Source organism: Galeopterus variegatus, unplaced genomic scaffold (assembly GCF_000696425.1).
Source record: "Galeopterus variegatus unplaced genomic scaffold, G_variegatus-3.0.2 Scaffold7971, whole genome shotgun sequence".
Classification (NCBI taxonomy): Eukaryota; Metazoa; Chordata; class Mammalia; order Dermoptera; family Cynocephalidae; genus Galeopterus; species Galeopterus variegatus.
This window is the reverse complement of record NW_007734082.1, coordinates 67,571-80,963: the sequence shown is the minus strand read 5'-3', so window position 1 is coordinate 80,963 and position 13,393 is coordinate 67,571. Positions and strand designations below refer to the sequence as shown.

The following is a 13,393-nucleotide window of genomic DNA, read 5'->3' as shown; positions in this document are numbered from 1 at the left end:
CGCCTCCGCAGGGCCTTCCACCTGCCGGCGCGGGGCTCCGGGGGCGCAGCTCGGCGACCCCGTGTGGAGGCGCCGGACGCCCCTTCTCCACACCACTGGGGTCGGCCTGGAGGGGCCGGGAGGAGGCCAGGGGGTGGCCGTGTCGGGGCTGCCCCCGGCGTCCCCAGCGTCGCAGGTGGGGAGGAGGTGGCGCTGATTCAGGACGATGGACTGGGATGTCTGTACTCGGGGCCCGCGTGTGGAAGTCGGGAGACCCAGGAGTGCTGGCCCTGGAGCCCCCTGGACCTGGGCAAGTCATTTCGCTCTCTGGGTCCCCTTGGCCTTCTGTGAACCGAGGTGTGGCCTTGCGCCGTCTGCTGCAGGGGGTCTTGCCACAGGTTCTGGGCGGGGAGCGTCCTGGGGACCCTAAGAATCCTGTTTGTCCCAGAGAGAGGAGGAGGTATGGGGAAGTGGTCCGGCTTACCCCTCCTGGGGCTGGGGCTCTGTCCCCGTGTGGACCATGGTCTCTTCAGGCCTAGGGACCTGTTCCCCCTCTGCCAGGGGAGGCCATCAACTGGCAGGCCTGGACTGGAACTGCGTATGTTGTGCCAGCCAGGCAGAGGAGGCCCGAGGCTGAGGACCCCCCGATCCCCCCACTCTGCCCCTCTCACAAGGCAGTCTGCCCCTGCCCCCGGAGCTTTTTGAGCGGCCTGGGCATCCTTCCACGTGCTGTGGGCCTGCCGCTCGTGGGCAGGTGGGTGAAGTCATAGGGTTGCAGGAGCTGGGGAGCTGGCTGGGCCGGCTAGGGGCACGGGTTTGTGGTGCTGGGTGAGATCGAGCCGTGGGCTGCGGCCTGGGGGCAGGTAGCTCTAATGGAGCCATTGTAGGGAACCTGTCTCAGCCTTGCCAGCCCCACCCATAGGCCTCCCCTCTCCCGAGAAGAGCAGAGAGAGCAGTGTAGAAGGGAGCCGGGGGCTCCCTGGGGGTGGCAGCTGACCAGAGTCCCTCAGGCCTGACCCCAAGGTCCTGTGGGATGATGGCACCTGTTTCCTTGATCCCTAGAGGGTGTGGTCCTCTCCCTAGGCCAGAGCCTGGGGCAAGAATCCCGTCTTCCTGGAGCATGCCCTTGACATGCTAGGAAAAGCCAGCTGTGACCTTGGACTCTCGAATCCCTGGGGTAGGGAGGAAGTTTCATCCAAGTGATTAAAAGCACAGGCGAGCTCTTCTTGAAGCAGGAGCAAGCTCAGACACATGGGGTGGGGGACAGGGACCCCTCTCTCTGCCGTGTGCCCTGTGGGTAACAGCTCAGGACATCTGACCTCAGTTTTTAACTCCCCCGAGGCCACCCTAGGCTGGGGGGTGCCAGGCTCCTCTGGAGGGATGTTCTGAGGAGGGGTACCAAGGGACACGTTTCGAGGAAGCACAGGAACCCAGAGTGCCCCAGGTGCAGTCACTCCTGGGCCTCGTGAGGCTGGGCTGCGGTGGGGAGCGGGAGTGAGTGCAGCAGTTCAGGAGGGCTTCTGGGGGGAGGTGGTGTTAAAGGCCCATCTGATGGTCCGGAGGAGGCTGCCGGGGAGGCCGGGTAGACAGAGCTGCCAGTGCTGGCCTGGAGGTGGGGAACACCTGGGTGCAGGGTCTGGGTGGAGAGCACATGTGAACAGGAGGCCAGGTACAGCGGGACTCTTACAGCAGGGGTGGTAGGCACCTGCCAACACCCTAAACAGACCCCACGGGCCACTGTCCCAGAGGAGACCACAGCAGGTACAGAGGGAGGATGGGAGACCAGCCGGGCTTTTGTAGCCTCTGGGGTAGCCAAGGGTGGCCGGGGAGGGACAGGGGCACACTGGCCTCCCACCTGGGTGGGGGTGGGGGGAGCGGGTGATCAAAGCCTTCCAGGACTTGGCCCAAGCAACCTGGGGGTGGTGACGGGTTCCCCCCTGCTGATGTGGGGGAAGCTGGGCCTGCGGGCTTCGGGCGACAGGCAGGAGGTTGCATCAGGCGGATGTGCGGTGCAGACCACTCTTGGGCAGGCCCTCAGCCGGCATGCGGGGGGCCCACCCTTACCCTGCCAGGGGCGCCCCGGGTGGGAGGTGGAGGAGGGCAGTCGCCAGAGCCCCCCCCTAAGATGGCCTGACCCGTTTTGACAGAATTCCTCTGTACAAGTTCACATCCATCCGACGGACCATGTCCGAGGCAGGCGGACCCGTGGAGGAGCTGATTGCTCCGGGCCCCATCTCAAAGTACTCCCAGGGGATGCCCGCCGTGGGCCAGGGGCCTATTCCCGAGATGCTGAAGAACTACATGGACGTGAGTGTGGGGGCCATGAAGGGGGTGCTGTTGGTAAGCCCTGCTTCAGGCAGAGCCGGCTTCAGGGAAGGTTCTGAGCCATCTGGTGAAATGCTCCCATCTCTTGCTCTGGGCAGCCAGTGGTTTTGAGATGCACCTGTTCTGTAGGGGGCGGGGCTCCCAGGCTCAGCCACGCCCTGCAGCACCACACCTCACACGAACCACCGGTTGGGGGTGGCCTGGCATTGGCGATGTCTCACCCTGCATGTCCCGAGCACTGACCAGCAGCTCAGAGCTGCACGGGGGTCTAATCCTCATGACCCTCCTGCAGGGCATGGAGGGGCCTGGAATGAAACCCAAACCTGGCCCTGAGAGGCTGCACAGTGGGGCTCTGGGGGCCTTTGAGCTCGGATCATCTGGGCTTGCCTGCCTGGGTGTTAGGAATGGCCCTGGAGCTTCTGTCTCCCTGCTTGTCCAGCTGGACAGTCTGGGACCTTGTGACCCTGCCTGCCCTCACTGTCTTCTCCTCAATTAGCAGCCCTGTTGTAGAGAAACAGGCTCAGTCGTGGAACATTCTGGAATCCACGTAGGAAGCTGGGGCTTGGTCCGTCTGTTCCCAGCTCCAGGGCTGGGTTCTGGGCCAGAACCTGGCATCTCTGCGGCTGTCCATTCTCATACCCCTGCCCTGAGCCTCGAGAAGCCCTCACTGCCATCCCACTCTGGGCCCCATGGCCTGCTGGGGGTGGGATGGGCAGCCATGCCCTTTGTCCTGCTTGGGCTGAGGCCTGGCTGTGACAGGAAGCCTGAGACTCACAGGCATGTGACCTGACTGGGGGGAAAAGGGGGACCATGTGCCTGGGGCCCGGCTGACCAGTCCTGATCCCCCACCACACACATGCATGCACACAGGTATAAATTCACTCATACACACGCGTGCATACACTCAGACATGTAAATACACGTGCACACACATAGACAACACAGATGCACATGTGTGCACACAAGCAGTAATGCGTGCATACGCATACACCCCATACACACACACACACAAACGTGTTCATGTGCATAAACACGTACCTACACACCCACACGTGTTCACATGCTCAGCACACATGCACACACATGCACACATACACACTCACCCGGAGGTTTGCTGAGTCATCCCCCTCCCCCCGTCTGGACACTTCTGTCCGGTCATGAGGTAGCCACCGCTGCTCCCTGGAGCTTAGTGGCCGGAGAGACACTGGGTGGGACTGGAGCCAGAACCCTGCAGCCAACCAGTGGCCCAGCCTCCCTCCCAGGGAAGGGGGTGCCCAGGCAGCCAGGACCCAAGTGACCCTGAACTACAGGACCTCCGCATCCTCTGACCTCAGGGGGCAACTGAGGCCCAGGGTAGGTAAGGCAGAGTTGCTGCGTGGTGTTTGACCCCAAGCCAGGACTGTCAGTCAGCTGCACCCCTCTGCCTGGGAGCTCTCCAGGAGTGGCCCTGTGGGACAAGGTCAGAGCAGGGACTGAGGCCCCAAGAGGAAGGCACTTCTCTTCCTGGACCTCGGACCCCTGACAGCAGAAGGGCCTTGCAAACAGGTCTTTCCCACACCCAGGGTTCAGCTTGAGGGCCAAGCCTGTCCCCACACTGGCTTGACCACTGGTCTCATCTGTCAAATGTGGTTGTCCCTCCCCAACCTCTCCATGCATCAGGCTGGGGTGGGCAGCTGTAGCAAGGGCTCTGGAGACATCCAGTACCTGTGGGTATAAGGACCGAGGGCTGGGTCCTGGGAAGAGCCACAACCAGACTCGGCGGGGGCGGGTGGGAGTGGACAGCTCCTGGGCCACATGACAACAGAGGTCTGGACCCCAGAGCCCCTCCCTCCAGACTCGGCCTTCAAGGCCTGGCTCCCGGGACAGCCGGGGGCCTTTGCAAGCCCATGTGGAGATGGGGCACCCTCCCTATGGCTCTGACAGGCCTTGTCCCTGCCCAGGCCCAGTACTACGGGGAGATCGGCATCGGGACCCCGCCCCAGTGTTTCACAGTTGTCTTCGACACTGGCTCATCCAACCTGTGGGTCCCATCGGTCAACTGCAAACTGCTGGACATCGCCTGCTGTGAGTGTTCCCCTGCCTGCCCACTGTCCCCACGCCTCTGCCGGGTGGCCAGGGGCAAGGCCCAGGGCCCCGCACCTTTAGGATGTCCGCCTGCCGTGCGGGCCTGGCCAGGCTCTGCACTGCCCTGACCCTGCCTGCCCCATGCACTCAGTCATGCTCAGGGGTCTCTGGCTGCCAGAGCGGCAGGGATGGGGAGACTCTGGGGAGGGACCCCCACACAGCCCACCGTCTACCCCATGCACATGTATACGCTTTCCCTCTGGGATGCTGGGGCCTGCCAGCCACCTGCAGTCTCTAGTCTGGCCCCTCTGGGATATAGCTGGAGGGCAGGGATACACCAGGAACACAGGGGTGGGCCTGGCACCTGGAGGGGGCCCTGCCTCAGGGGCCCTCTTAGGCAACATGCTGCTCCTGCCTCGGCCACATCAGATGGGCCAGATCCCCTGTCCTGCCCCACGGTGCTACTTTCCGGGTGAACCTGTTCACACCAGCACAGCCTTGCCTCATAGGGCCGGGGGCTGTGGTGGCTGAGGCCGGAGTGAGCTGGGGTCTAGACCGAAGCTCTCTGGTCACAGTCCATGGTTCCAGGACCCCTAGCGTGGTGGGCCTCCAGGCACTGCCACATCTCACCCTGGGAAGCATCTTGGGGGCTGGGCTCTGTGGCAGTTTTGGGGGGGTTGTAGGTCCTGGGTTGTGACGAGGGCACAGGCTGACGAGCCCCTCACTCCCTGGGGCAGGGATCCACCACAAGTACAACAGCAAGAAATCCAGCACCTACGTGAAGAACGGCACCACTTTTGACATCCACTACGGCTCGGGCAGCCTCTCCGGGTACCTGAGCCAGGACACCGTGTCGGTGAGTCCCTCTCAGGGCCTGCCCACTCCTGGGGCCTGGGGGTGCTCGCCCTGGTCGGGGATTCACCCTCCTTTCACGTGTGGGTCCCCCAGCCCGACCCCAGCTCCTGAGATGGCCCGTAGCAGTGAGCTGAGAGCTGGAGGGGAGGCAGCCTTGCTAGGCAGGCAAGGCTCGGGCAAAGGCGCGGGGCAGGAAGAGCCTCGTGCTCTCGGTGGTAAAGAAATGAGTGAGGAAGGAGATCAGGAGCGGGACTGGCATGAGTGCAGGCCGGAGGGACAGTCAGAAACCCCAGAAGGGCTGGAAGGGCTTGGACTCCCTGGAAGTCAGGGTACCGTGAGCAGGTAGAGACGACCGGGGCCGGGGTCTGCTGATAGGGTAAGGACTTCAACACTGAGAAGTCACGGTGGCCTGGATGACAGGGTGGGTCCAGGCCCCAGCCCTGGGTAGTGGTGTGGTATGCTTCCTCCCCAGCCGCCAGCGGGGCAGCTGCAGGCGGAGGTGCTGGTGGGGAGGCTTGGGTTCCATTCTGGGCGCACTGGGTTGAGGCACCCGCAGGGTGTACATGGCCAGGCCCAGGCATGAGTGGGGTCCTGCAGTCAGTGGGTGGAGGGGAGAGGGGCTGCTGGCGGGGAGACAGCCACAGAGGAAGTGGGAGGGAGGTGGAAGGTGACATGGCTGGTGCTGCAGGTTCTCAGTGGGAGCTGCTGCAGGCATGAGGGGCGATGGGTGTTGGGGAGTGCCACACTGCCTGGCTCTGCTCCCAGATGCAGGTTGGAGGCGGGGAGACAGCCACAGAGGAAGTGGGAGGGAGGTGGAAGGTGACAAGGGTGGCTGTTGGGGGCCCCGCCTGAGTTGGTCCTGCCTTGGGGCTGCCTGCTGCTCAGGTGGGCTGGGCACAGGAGGGGTCCAGGAGTTCTGGGGGCTGCTGAGTAGAGGTGACTGCAGCGAAGCCCTCCTGCAGGGCTGGGGGTCCGTGAGGAAGGCCCCTTTCTCCAGCCTGTTCCTAACAGTCCTTGCTGGGTGTGGGCCCAGGGGCTCGGTCGTGTCCTGCTCGTCTGGGGTGGCCTGCCCCGAAGTCCGCTCATGTCCCCCTGTCTCTGAGCCCTCCTGCCCAGGTTTATCTGCTGGGGTCTCCCTGGGGTTCTCTCTCTGCTCTGGGCCCTGCTCAGCCCGGGCCCTCGTCAGGCCTCCCCCAGCCTGCCCTTTCCCACATCCTGCTCTGGCCTCCCTCTCTGCAGCTGCGGCCCCAGGCTGGGGGAGGGAGCAGTGTGGTTGGAATCTGCCGCTCCGGGCAGGGTCAGCAGGGTGCCCAGAGTCTCGTCCCAGAGCCCATGGCAGGAGCAAGACTGGGCTGGCACTAGGGGGAAGGGGAGGGGAAAGGGCCGGAGCTGAGCTGAGCAAGGAGCCTGCCCCGCTGTGGTCCCTCCCAGGAGATGCCACCCAGCCATGCCCTGCATCCCATCCCCAGCTCGTCCCCTGCAGTGTCCAGCTCCACCTAGGGGGAAGGGGAGGGGAAAGGGCCGGAGCTGAGCTGAGCAAGGAGCCTGCCCCGCTGTGCTCCCTCCCAGGAGATGCCACCCAGCCATGCCCTGCATCCCATCCCCAGCTCGTCCCCTGCAGTGTCCAGCTCCACGTTTCCAGCCCTTCCTCAGGGCACTCTCTGCATCTCCTGCCATCGTAGGGCAGGGGCTGTCCACTGAGCTGGCTTTGTGGCCCGCAGGTGCCCTGCAGTCCAGCTGTGCGTGGCGTCAAAGTGCAGTGGCAGATCTTTGGGGAGGCCACCAAGCAGCCGGGCATCACCTTCATCGCGGCCAAGTTTGACGGCATTCTGGGCATGGCGTACCCCCGCATCTCGGTCAACGATGTGCTGCCTGTCTTCGACAACGTGATGCGACAGAAGCTAGTGGACAACAACATCTTCTCCTTCTACCTGAACAGGTGGGTGCTGGCATCAGGGCGAGGGGCATTGAGCCGGGAGCCACGCATCATCCCTAGTCACTGTGCTGCCCCTCCTGCCCGCCCACGCCCTCCCTGCAGGCGCCGGTGCCGCTCCTGACCCCTGACCTAAGGACATCGGGGAGGCAGGGGTGGGCTGCCCTCTGACAGAGGGGCATGTAGCTCCCAGGAGAGCTGTGTTCCAGCAGGGTCTCCCGGGGGGAGGTGCTGTCTGCTGGGGCCTCCCTCCTGTAGGAATTGGACCTGGGTCAGGGGTCAGGGTGGGGTGATGGCAGTTCCTCCTGGTGTTGTCTGCCTGATGCTCCCTGGGTCTAGTGACAGGCAGACAGGGTCCTGCTCCCGCAGGCTGCCAGTGACCTTGGGGAGATGTGGCCGTGATCCTGATCTGTGACAGGCACTCTGGGGGAATATGCCCAGGGGCTGGGGGCTTCCCCAGGGAGGTGATCCTGGATGGGCCTGCTAGGTACTATTGGGAGAAGACTGTGGGCCCCGGTCGCCATATGGAGAGTGGTCTTGTGGTCCTTGCTGCCAGGTGCCAGCTGTTCTCTAGGATGCTGGGGACCCCTTCCTTCAGGGTGACCCCACCCCAGCAGCTGCTGCCCAAGCACAGGTGACCCATGGTCAGGTGGCCCTCTGGACTTGGCTTCCTCTTCCCAGGCTGGTGCTGCAGGTTCTCAGTGGGAGCTGCTGCAGGCATGAGGGGCGATGGGTGTTGGGGAGTGCCACACTGCCTGGCTCTGCTCCCAGATGCAGGTTGGAGGGTCAGCGGGCAGCCTCCTGCCCTGAGCTGCTCCTGGTCACAGCCCGCACTCTCCCCTCCAGGGCTGACCGGGCTGCCTTGGTGGAATTCCCTCTCACATGCCCCCTGGGCACCTGGCATCTCAGGGCCTGCCCCTTGACCCCAAGGCATTTGTGGTGTGGCCTCTCTCCCGTCTCCTGCTTGGGCAGTAACTACTTAGCAGTTGGAAGCTGGGACGCAGAGGGACAGCCACAGGGGAGGCAGGGGCACCGGGAAGGCAAGTGAGGTGAAGAGGGTCTCCTCGCTTAGGCAGGAGGGCCCAGCAGGCTGGCAGGGCCTGAGGTTGGGGCTGCCGGGTGGGGTCTCGGGGTCAATGGGCTCTGGGCCGAGGGCTCAGAAGAGCAGGTTTGGTGGGTGGGGCGTGGGTGAGGCGCAGAGGGACCGGAGGCGCTGATCAGGTTTCTACACTTGGGATTTCAGAGGTGGGGACAGAAGACTAAGGTTGGAGAGGGGTGCAGGCCTTGGTGGAGGTGGCAGGACAGAGTCAGGCAGGCCTGCTGCTTCTGAGTGTGGGGACACCCCTGCAGGACGGCAGAAAGTTCCAGGTGGGGAGAGCTTTCCCAGTGCCCGCTGGGATTGGCTCACCCTTAGTTTAAGGACCCCAGGCCTTACGGACTGCAGATCCCAGAAAGGCAAATGGGTCGTGTTCCTGCCCGAGGCGCCCTGGGTGGGAGACTACAGGCAGACGACGGAGAAGCCGAGATCTGGAGGAGGAGCCAGCGGGGCTGGGGGATGCAGGCGGGCGCTTCTCCTGGAACAGCGGGTGCGAAGACCCTGGGGCAGGAGCAGGCCTTCTCAGCAGCTCAGGGCGTGCATTGCCTCCTTCTGGAAGCCTCTCGGTGTCTCTTCCAGGCAGGCAGGGTCTACCTTCCTTGAGCTCCTGGCACTTGCTCCGTCGGTCCCACAGCCTTGACTCTGGCTGTCCCAGCCTGAAGCTTGGCTCCCAATGGACTAGGAGAACCCGAGGGCGGCCAGAGTGTGATCTCTTGTGTGGGGATGAGCTGGGCCTGCACCAAGCAGCCCACACGGGGTGTGGGATCAGAGCCCATCCCTGGGCAGAAGGAAGTTCTGTTCCTCCTTTCCCTTCTGGGTCTTCCAGCCTTGCCGGTCTAGGAAGGTTCCTCCTCCAGGAAGCTCTCCATGGTTGTCTCACCCTCTGCCTGCCTTTTGACCTCCTGGCCTCCTGTGCTTGGGGATGGGGAAGCAACTGACCCCTTCGTTCCTTTTCCTCCCAGGGACCCAAATGTGCAGCCTGGAGGTGAACTGATGCTAGGCGGTTTCGATTCCAAGTACTACAAGGGCTCCCTGTCCTATGTCAACGTCACCCGCCAGGCCTACTGGCAGGTCCGCCTTGACCAGTGAGTGGTGGGTGTGGGCAGCCCCCTAGGTTGTGCAGGAGGGTATAGCACACAGGGACCCCGGGCCCTGCCCAGGCTGTGGCCCCTGCCAGTCCACCCAGCAGGTGCACAACATGGTGGGAATCAGGTTGGGTCCCGGTGGGCGCTGTACCCCACCAGCCCTCTGTGCCCCTCATGCCACCCGCGGGTCTGACGCCCACTCTGCCTCTCCAAGTCTCTTCTTCTGACCCCGCATCCAACCACTCATGGCCCACAGGGGCCTGACAGCCCTGAGGAGGGGGAGGGGAGGCATCTATGTCTGCTAAGCTGGGCTATGTTCCTGCGGAAGACCCAGCCAGGGCCAGGACTGCAGGTGGCCTGCCCCCCAGGGCCCATCCCTGCCCAGGTGGGGGACTCGTGCCCTCTCTTCTCCCAGGATGGACGTGGGCAGCGGGTTGACCCTGTGCCAGGGGGGCTGCGAGGCCATCGTGGACACGGGCACCTCCCTCCTGGTGGGCCCTGTGGACGAGGTGCGCGAGCTGCAGAAGGCCATTGGCGCCATACCGCTGATCCAGGGTGAGGTGAGTGCGGGCGGGGCTGGGGCAGGGGTTGGGCACCCAGGGCTGTGGCCCTTACAGCCGCTTCCTCCCCCCAGTACATGATCCCCTGTGAGAAGGTGTCCAGCCTGCCCCCCGTCACCCTGAAGCTGGGTGGCAAAGCCTACAGTCTGTCTGCAGAGGACTACACGCTCAAGGTGCGTGGGGCACGGGTTGGGGGGACGGTGGCCTGGGCCCCCCTGGAGTGGGCCCGGGGGTGGGGGTGGGCCACGGTGGTGACCATCATGGCTGTTGCAGGTGTCACAGGGCGGGAAGACCATCTGCCTGAGTGGCTTCATGGGCATGGACATCCCCCCGCCTGCTGGGCCACTCTGGATCCTGGGTGATGTCTTCATTGGCCGTTACTACACGGTGTTTGACCGCGACAACAACAGGGTGGGCTTCGCTGAGGCCGCCAGGCTTTAGCATGCTCCCCTACCCACCCGCTGGCAGAGAATTGGAGCAAAGTCCAGCAGGAGGAGGCCGGCCAGTCCCCAGCCCGGTCCCCCCAACCCCACTCACTCACACTTGCACAGCTGCCCACTGCCCAGGCTCTTGGAGGCCGCGGCCCGGCCCACTGTTCTGTTCTGTGGTTTCCCCTCCCTGTCTGTGTTCTGGAAGGGCAGAGGCTGATCAGGTACGTGGATCTGTTTCCTTCATTTGGAAGGCCCAGCTAGGGCTTGCTAGCTGATGAGTTGAGCACCCCAGGAGCCCCCTCCCCTGGTGTCCACTGGGCTGCACCAGGCAGCTGCCACCTCTTGGAGCTTCCTCCAGAAACCTGCCCTGCCCGAGGGCCCTTCTGCCCAGCCTAGGCTGGAGCCAGGCTCTGCTACCTCCACCGTCCATTTGTCCCACCCGTTGAGAAAGGGGTTGCCAAGGCCTGAGGATAAGCAGGAAGGATCTGGAAGGAGTGAGAGGGGACAGAAGCCAGCAGGGTCATTGCAGTGCCTGACCCCATGGGGGTGGGGGAGGGTGACATTTGTTGACTTGGGGGTTGGGGCAGAAGAGTGGGGGATGGGCGCCGGCTTTCCCCTGTGCTGATCTCTGCTGGCCTCTTGGGCAGCCGAGGGCTGAAGTCAACATGGAAATACAGCTGCTTAGGCCTCTTTCTGTGTTGGCGTGTTTTGTGCTCTGTGGGAAGGGTGCTTCTAAATTGGGACAGGCTGGTGCAACGCTGGTGCTGCAGAGTCTGACTCAGCTAGGCTCATGGAGGGTTGTTTGGGGTTCCCTGGGCCTGGCTTTCAGACGTGGCCTCCCTGGCCTGCACATGGGACCTTGAGGGAGTAGCTTGCTGTCCGGCTCATGGCTAGACTGCCAGCTGGCAGGGCCTGGTTCATTCCAGGGTCTGGTGCAGTGACCAGCAGGATGTGGCCTTGGCTGGAGGCTGCAAGGTGAGGGCCCAGCACAGGTTTCTAGTGTGAGCGCCTGCGTCGAGGCGTGGTTTTCATGGGGGTGGTCCAGGTGAGCGCCCACTATGCTTTTCCAAAGAACATTCCATCTCTTGGACGAGATGGCAACCCCAGGCCTCCATTGCAGGGTCTGACTCTCCCTGCACTCCCTCTTGGGCCTAGGAAGGAGGCAGCCCCATGGTGGTCTGGTGCAGGGAGAGGGGCCTGACTGTGCCCTCGCCTTGCCTGGTGACCTTAAGCAGCCCCTGCCAGTTGTCAAGGCCTCCCTGCTGCCTGAGGACCCACTGACCCTGGGTGCAGACTGGGCCTCCCTGGCTGCCCCTGAGGCCTGCCTGCCCAGGGCAGCACCAGGCAGAGGCTGTGTGGTAGGTGAGGGCCTGAAGGAGGTGGTGTCTGGCCACGGGAGGCAGGTGGCCCAGCACGTATACAAGCTGGGGAGGGCATCTTAGATCAGGCCTGGCCTGAGGACACGGCGTCTGGGCTCCCCTGTGCCAGGCCCCTGGGGACGGAACAGTGGGTTGGGGGAGGAGGGCTGAACCCTGGTTCCCTGGCCAGCCCCATCCGCCCACGATCTGTGGGCCCTTGGACCTAGGCTGGGCTTCATGAGGGGTGTGGCCAGGGTATCCAAGAAGATGGGAGGGAGGGCTCCTGGTGCTTGGGAATCCCACTCGCCGAGGACTTTATCAGCATCATTTCAGGTCAGCTTCATGCTGCGGGTCCTGATGTTCCGCAGATAAGGCTGTGTGTCAGGGGTCAGCTGGGGGGGGGGACTGGGACGGGGTGGGTCTTGGACAGGGGGCAGGGCTCCTGGTGACGGGTTCAGAGGAGGGCCCAGGGCTCAGAGAACACAGAAGTTCAGAGGGAGAAGGGTTTGGAGAGGACCAGAGGCTCAGGCCCAGGCCAGCAAGCACTAGAGCTGGGACGGGGTCCCTGGGAAGCACCTGGCTCAGAGAGAGGAGGGAGGGTCATGGACAGACCTGACAGAGACCAGATTGAGAGGGTCAGAGGAGAAGGGAGCTCAGAGCAAGGGCCGGGCTTGGAGAGAGATGCCTGGGGAACACGGCTGCAGTGCACCACCACGGCTTCCGGTGGGCTTTGGAGGAGGGCCCGGGGCTCAGTGGGGACCGGTAGATTAGTGAAAAGGACCCAGCTCAGAGAGGACACCTACATGGTGAGGTGAGGGAACTCGGAGGGAGGGCTGGAGTTCTCTCCAAGCGGGGAGAGGACTCATCGGGACTTTTATGAGGGTGGGAGATCATCCGGGGACAAGTGAGCGTGTGGTGGGGGTTCTGAGAAGGGTGGGGAGCAGGACATCCTCGGGGGACTGGGGCACAGGTGGAATGGATAGGGCTCACAGAGAGGCCGTGGGCAGGTGACTGGACAGGGGTACAGGGAAAAAGTCATTAGTGTCCAGGGCCTCAGCGAGGGACCAGGGCCTTGGAGCTGGACTTGTGGCCCTGTGGGCAGAGGGGGGCTTGCTGGCTCACCTGTGCAGGGACAGGCTGAACACAGAGGCCACACGCTCTGAGAGCGACTTGGTGAGAGAAGCGGGTTAGCAAGGGTTGGGCCTGGGCTTGGTGGGAGTCGGATTTGGGGAGAGGGGGCAGGAGTTCTTAGGGGAGTGGGTTCAGAGAGGAGGGGGCTGAGTGGGGGTCACTGAAGCTTAGTGAAGGGCCTGGACTTGGTGGGCTCAGGAGGGAAGGGGCTGAAGGGTGGCCTCCAGGGGACTTGGTTAGGGACAGGACTGTGCAGAGGTGGGCACTCAGGCAGGGCTCGGTGAGGCGTATCTCACCCAGAGAGGGACTGCGATTGGGGAGCCTGGGGGCTGTGAGCGGCGGGAGACTTGAGAGGGGGGCTTGGCTCAGGACAGGGGCTGTGGCGGGACAGTACAGAGTGGGGCTGGTCTGGGCGTGAGGATGGGGCTTGGTAAGGGGCACAGGCTTTCGGGGGTCACCAGGGCCTGGGAGGGACTCAGAGGCAAGGGGTCTGATGGGGGAGATTCAACAGGCCGGGAGGGGCAGGGACTGGGGGAAAGGGGGCTCAGGGGGCGGCGGATCCTGGGGGCCGGGGCG

At 63.8% G+C, this 13,393-nt stretch overlaps 1 protein-coding gene across 1 annotated transcript in view; it reads left to right on the top strand.

Annotated features, from left to right (window-relative positions):
- Positions 1-11,021, top strand: part of CTSD (cathepsin D) — a 12,844-nt gene extending 1,823 nt beyond the window's left edge. The window contains exons 2-11 of the mRNA XM_008592500.1: positions 12-289; positions 541-733; positions 2,127-2,286; positions 4,245-4,368; positions 5,106-5,224; positions 6,945-7,162; positions 9,215-9,337; positions 9,753-9,897; positions 9,972-10,070; positions 10,171-11,021. Coding sequence (XP_008590722.1) covers positions 12-289; positions 541-733; positions 2,127-2,286; positions 4,245-4,368; positions 5,106-5,224; positions 6,945-7,162; positions 9,215-9,337; positions 9,753-9,897; positions 9,972-10,070; positions 10,171-10,338 — 1,627 coding nt within the window. The 3' untranslated portion in view covers positions 10,339-11,021. The remainder of the gene's footprint in view (positions 1-11; positions 290-540; positions 734-2,126; positions 2,287-4,244; positions 4,369-5,105; positions 5,225-6,944; positions 7,163-9,214; positions 9,338-9,752; positions 9,898-9,971; positions 10,071-10,170) is intronic.
- The last annotated feature ends 2,372 nt before the right edge of the window (positions 11,022-13,393 follow it).